At 53.9% G+C, this 5,000-nt stretch overlaps 1 protein-coding gene across 1 annotated transcript in view; it reads right to left on the bottom strand.

The window, feature by feature from the left end:
- arhgef3 (Rho guanine nucleotide exchange factor (GEF) 3) overlaps positions 1-5,000 on the bottom strand; it is a gene marked incomplete at its 3' end in the record, with an annotated part of 38,378 nt that overhangs the window by 10,123 nt on the left and 23,255 nt on the right. Inside the window, exons 4-7 of the mRNA XM_084460698.1 lie at positions 3,520-3,693; positions 2,261-2,323; positions 1,452-1,548; positions 1,180-1,256 (exon numbers count right to left, since the gene is read on the bottom strand). Of these exons, the coding sequence (XP_084316824.1) occupies positions 1,180-1,256; positions 1,452-1,548; positions 2,261-2,323; positions 3,520-3,693 (411 nt within the window). The remainder of the gene's footprint in view (positions 1-1,179; positions 1,257-1,451; positions 1,549-2,260; positions 2,324-3,519; positions 3,694-5,000) is intronic.

The following is a 5,000-nucleotide window of genomic DNA, read 5'->3' as shown; positions in this document are numbered from 1 at the left end:
GCGCCCCAACGAGGGCGAGGGAGAGGGATACAGTCAATGAGTTTGGCCCGGAGCTAGAACCAGTCCTGCCTCTCACCAGTACAGTATATATATGATCCATATCCTCTACAGACACACAGAACACATAAGTACTGTACATATTTAGAATGAGATAGAGAGAGAGGAGAGGAGGAGAGAGAGAGGGTAGAGGAGGAGAGAGAGAGGGGAGAGGAGGAGAGAGAGAGAGGAGAGGAGGAGAGAGAGGAAAGGAGGCGAGAGAGAGGAGAGGAGGAGAGAGAGAGGAGAGGAGGAGAGAGAGAGGAAAGGAGGAGAGAGAGGGTAGAGGAGGAGAGAGAGAGGGGAGAGGAGGAGAGAGGAGAGGAGAGGAGAGAGAGAGGAGAGAGGAGAGAGAGAGGGGAGAGGAGGAGAGAGGAGAGGAGAGAGAGAGGAGAGAGGAGAGAGAAAGGAGAGAGAGAGGAGAGAGAGGAGAGGAGGAGAGAGAGAGGAGAGAGGAGGAGAGAGAGAGGAAAGGAGGAGAGAGAGGAGAGGAGGAGAGAGAGAGGAAAGGAGGAGAGAGAGAGGAGAGGAGGAGGGAGAGAGGAGAGGAGGTGAGAGAGAGAGAGAGAGAGAGATGAGAGGAGAGAAGGAGAGAGAGAGGGGATAGGAGGAGAGAGAGGAGGAGAGAGAGAGGAGAGGAGGAGAGAGGGGAGAGGAGGAGAGAGGAGAGGAGGAGAGAGAGAGAGAGAGAGAGAGGAGAGGTGGAGAGAGAGAGGAGAGGAGGAGAGAGAGGGGAGAGGAGGAGAGAGAGAGGAGAGAGGAGGAGAGAGAGAGGAGAGAGGAGAAGAGAGAGAGGGGAGAGGAGGAGAGAGAGAGGAGAGGAGAGGAGGAGAGAGAGAGGAGAGGAGGAGAGAGAGAGGAGAGAAGGAGAGAGAGAGGGGAGAGGAGAGAGAGAGGAGAGGAGGAGAGAGAGAGGAGAGGAGGAGAGAGAGAGGAGAGGAGAGAGAGAGAGGAGAGGAGGAGAGGGAGAGGAGAGGAGGAGAGAGAGGAGAGAGGAGAGGAGGAGAGAGGAGAGAGAGAGAGGAGAGGAGGAGAGAGAGAGGAGAGAGAGAGAGGAGAGGAGAGGAGGAGAGAGAGAGGAGAGGAGAGGAGGAGAGAGAGAGGAGAGGAGAGAGAGAGAGGAGAGAGAGAGAGTGTCCGTACCCAGTCCACCAGGATGTGTCCCACATGGTCAGTTGAGCCGTCTGGTTTCCTGGCCTCTCGCAGTCGAGTCAGTAGATCTGCGGGCAGGAAGGACATGTGTCATGCGTGTGTGTGTGTGTGTGTGCGTGTCTGTTTGTCTGTGTGTGTGTGTGTGTGTGTGTGTGTGTGTCTGTGTGTGTGTGTGTGTGCGTGTGTGTGTGTGTGTGTGTGTGTGTGTGTGTGTGTGTGTGTGTGTATGCGTGTGTGTGTGTGTGTGTGTGTGCGCTCCTCACCTTCATGCAGGGGTATGAGTGAGTCCAGGGTTCCAAAGATCTGGTTGAGCTCCAGCTCGGTCATGATGGACAGTTTCAGCATGGGGTCGTGGTAGGCCTGCAGGAAGACGCGTCCACACAGCCTTAGACTGGACCAACGGCTGGTCAGACAGCCACGTACACACCTAACCCAACCCTAACCCTGACCCTAACCCTGACCCTAACCCTAACAACATCCACGGAAACCTCGTCCAATCATCCGGAAGGATACGTCTAATAAACGGAATCTCTCATGAGACTGGGTAAAGGTTTCCAGTGAATTCAGTGAATGGGTTCGAGTGATGGAGAAACCCAGGTGACACTGCTGTGACATCTAAGACTGTGGAGTCTGACCCACATAAACGTCCAGAAAAATCTCTCCCTGCTAACATAAACATGGCCCGCGTACTGTACTAGCGAAAACCATGTCACTCCCACTGTACTCAATCAAAGCATCGTTTAAAAAGGCAATGGATGTTAGAATGGGACACATCCAAAGAGTAGAGCGGATTAGGACTGGTCTGGGAACAGTTTGGGATCTATAAGCAAGTGCATCGTAAAATGTCCTGGATTCTTCCTGAATCTGCGAGATGCAAAGACTTGCGTGAGTGACCCCCACCAAAACACACGCACTCACATGCACACACACACACACACACACACACACCCACACCCACACACACACACACACAGTGTCTCAGGTGTGCGATCTGAGTGGTTCTGAAAGAGAGATCAGCTCTTACACGCTCAATGAGAGATACGACGATTCTGATTACAAAAACAGATCTCACCTTCTTGGCCAGCTTCAGATCCTCGACCAGGTCCTGCTCCCCCTGGGACAGCTCAAAGATAGCCTACACACACACACACACACACACACACACACACACACACACACACACACAGGTGGGAGGCATGAGGACAACGGTTAGGCAAGGGACTCCTTTTTTTGCTTAACCTTTCTAATGACATTGAGGGATGCTCACAGACTCTCTCTCTCTCTCTCTCTCACACACACACACACACACACACACACACACACACACACACACACACACACACACACATACACACACAAGGAAGCTAAAGTAAACAGGACCCCTTTGACTCCTGAAAAACTAATACTTCCCTATGAACATATGGTATCTATTACACATACCGTATCCCCTACCCTTTGAAGTGTGTGTGTGTGTGTGTGTGTATGTGTGTGTGTGTACGTGTGGCCAGGAGGATCTGGGGGTGTGTGTATGTGTGTGTGTGTGTGTGTGGCCAGGAGGATCTGGGAGTGTGTGTGTGTATGTGTGAGTGTGTGTGTGTGTGTGAGTGTTGCGAGGAGGATCTGGGAGTGTGTGTGTGTGTGTGTGTGTGGCCAGGAGGATCTGGGAGTGTGTGTGTGTGTGTGTGTGTGTGTGTGTTTGTGTGTGTGTGTGTAGACAGGAGGATCTGGGAGTGTGTGTGTGTGTGTGTGTGTGTGGCCAGGAGGATCTGGGAGTGTGTGTGTGTGTGTGTGTGTGTGTGTGTGTGGCCAGGAGGATCTGGGAGTGTGTGTGTGTGTGTGTGTGTGGCCAGGAGGATCTGGGAGTGTGTGTGTGTGTGTGTGTGTGTGTGTGTGTGTGGCCAGGAGGATCTGGGAGTGTGTGTGTGTGTGTGTGTGTGTGTGTGTGTGTGTGTGTGTGTGTGTGTGTGGAGGAGGGGGGCCAAGCTTCCCAGATGTTTGTGGAGCACTCTGCCCGCTGACCAGCTTGTTTATGTTCTCCTTGGTTCTTCCACCCGTGATTACTAGACCCTCTAGATAAACCTGGTCATAGTTAGGGGCCCCCCGGAGACTAGGGCCCCTGGGGGCCGCGTATGTGTGTGTTATCAGAGATCGGGATGTCCTAACTGCTCCTGTACTCAACCACGCTGGGCTGGACTGCAAAGCAGCGACATCACCGAACCCGTGGTTCTAACAGGGTTAGGAACAGCCCTGATGTAGCAGCTAGGGGTCAGGGTCGGAGTGGGGGTCAGGGGTCGCGGGAGGGGTCGCGGGGTTCCTCTTAAGTGTCCTTACCTCCTGGCGTTTGATCTCCTTGGAGGACAGCATCTGGTGTCCGAGCCGCACGTCGAAGGTCTCGCTCCACAGCTTGCTGTCGCGGCGTTTGGCCATGGCGGGGGGGGCGGGCCTGCTCCACGGCCGGGGCGCCATGATCTCCGTCCGGCTGTCGCTACGGAAACTGATGGAGCGCTGTGCAGAGGCGGAGACAGACGACGAGTCATGAGACGCTAGCTTTCTAGGGCTATTTCTAGGGCTGTTTATAGGCCAGTTTATACCAGGGCAGTTTATACCAGGGCAGTTTGGACTAGGGCAGTTTGGACCAGGGCAGTTTGGACTAGGGCAGTTTGGACCAGGGTAGTTTGGACTAGGGCAGTTTGGACCAGGGCAGTTTATACCAGGGCAGTTTATACCAGGGCAGTTTATACCAGGGCAGTTTTGACCAGGGCAGTTTGGACTAGGGCAGTTTATACCAGGGCAGTTCTGACCAGGGCAGTTTATACCAGGGCAGTTTGGACGAGGGCAGTTTATACCAGGGCAGTTTGGACCAGGGCAGTTTATACCAGGGCAGTTTGGACCAGGGCAGTTTATACCAGGGCAGTTTGGACCAGGGCAGTTTGGACTAGGGCAGTTTGGACCAGGGCAGTTTGGACCAGGGCAGTTTATACCAGGGCAGTTTGGACCAGGGCAGTTTGGACCAGGGCAGTTTATACCAGGGCAGTTTATACCAGGGCAGTTTGGACCAGGGCAGTTTATACCAGGGCAGTTTATACCAGGGCAGTTTGGACCAGGGCAGTTTGGACCAGGGCAATTTGGACCAGGGCAGTTTGGACCAGGGCAGTTTATACCAGGGCAGTTTGGACCAGGGCAGTTTATACCAGGGCAGTTTGGACCAGGGCAGTTTATACCAGGGCAGTTTGGACCAGGGCAGTTTGGACCAGGGCAGTTTGGACCAGGGCAGTTTGGACTAGGGCAGTTTATACAAGGGCAGTTTGGACTAGGGCAGTTTATACCAGGGCAGTTTGGACCAGGGCAGTTTGGACCAGGGTAGTTTGGACCAGGGCAGTTTTGACCAGGGCAGTTTATACCAGGGCAGTTTGGACTAGGGCAGTTTGGACCAGGGCAGTTTTGACCAGGGCAGTTTATACCAGGGCAGTTTATACCAGGGCAGTTTGGACCAGGGCAGTTTGGACCAGGGCAGTTTATACCAGGGCAGTTTGGACCAGGGCAGTTTATACCAGGGCAGTTTGGACCAGGGCAGTTTGGACCAGGGCAGTTTATACCAGGGCAGTTTGGACCAGGGCAGTTTGGACCAGGGCAGTTTGGACCAGGGCAGTTTGGACCAACGCCACAGTGATAACAGGAACACTCAACCTGATGGTCACCAGTGCTGAATGATCTCTGACCCTTCACCTCTCACCCTCTCCCACTGATGGCCAGCAGATGTGGACAGACGAGCTGGACGCCCCCTCCGTCTCTCAGAACTACACTCTGTTGTT

The sequence above is a fragment of the Borostomias antarcticus genome, assembly GCF_949987555.1.
Source record: "Borostomias antarcticus genome assembly, chromosome: 33".
NCBI classification, from domain to species: domain Eukaryota; kingdom Metazoa; phylum Chordata; class Actinopteri; order Stomiiformes; family Stomiidae; genus Borostomias; species Borostomias antarcticus.
Note: the sequence above shows the minus strand (reverse complement) of the source record. Positions and strands in the feature narration are given on the sequence as shown.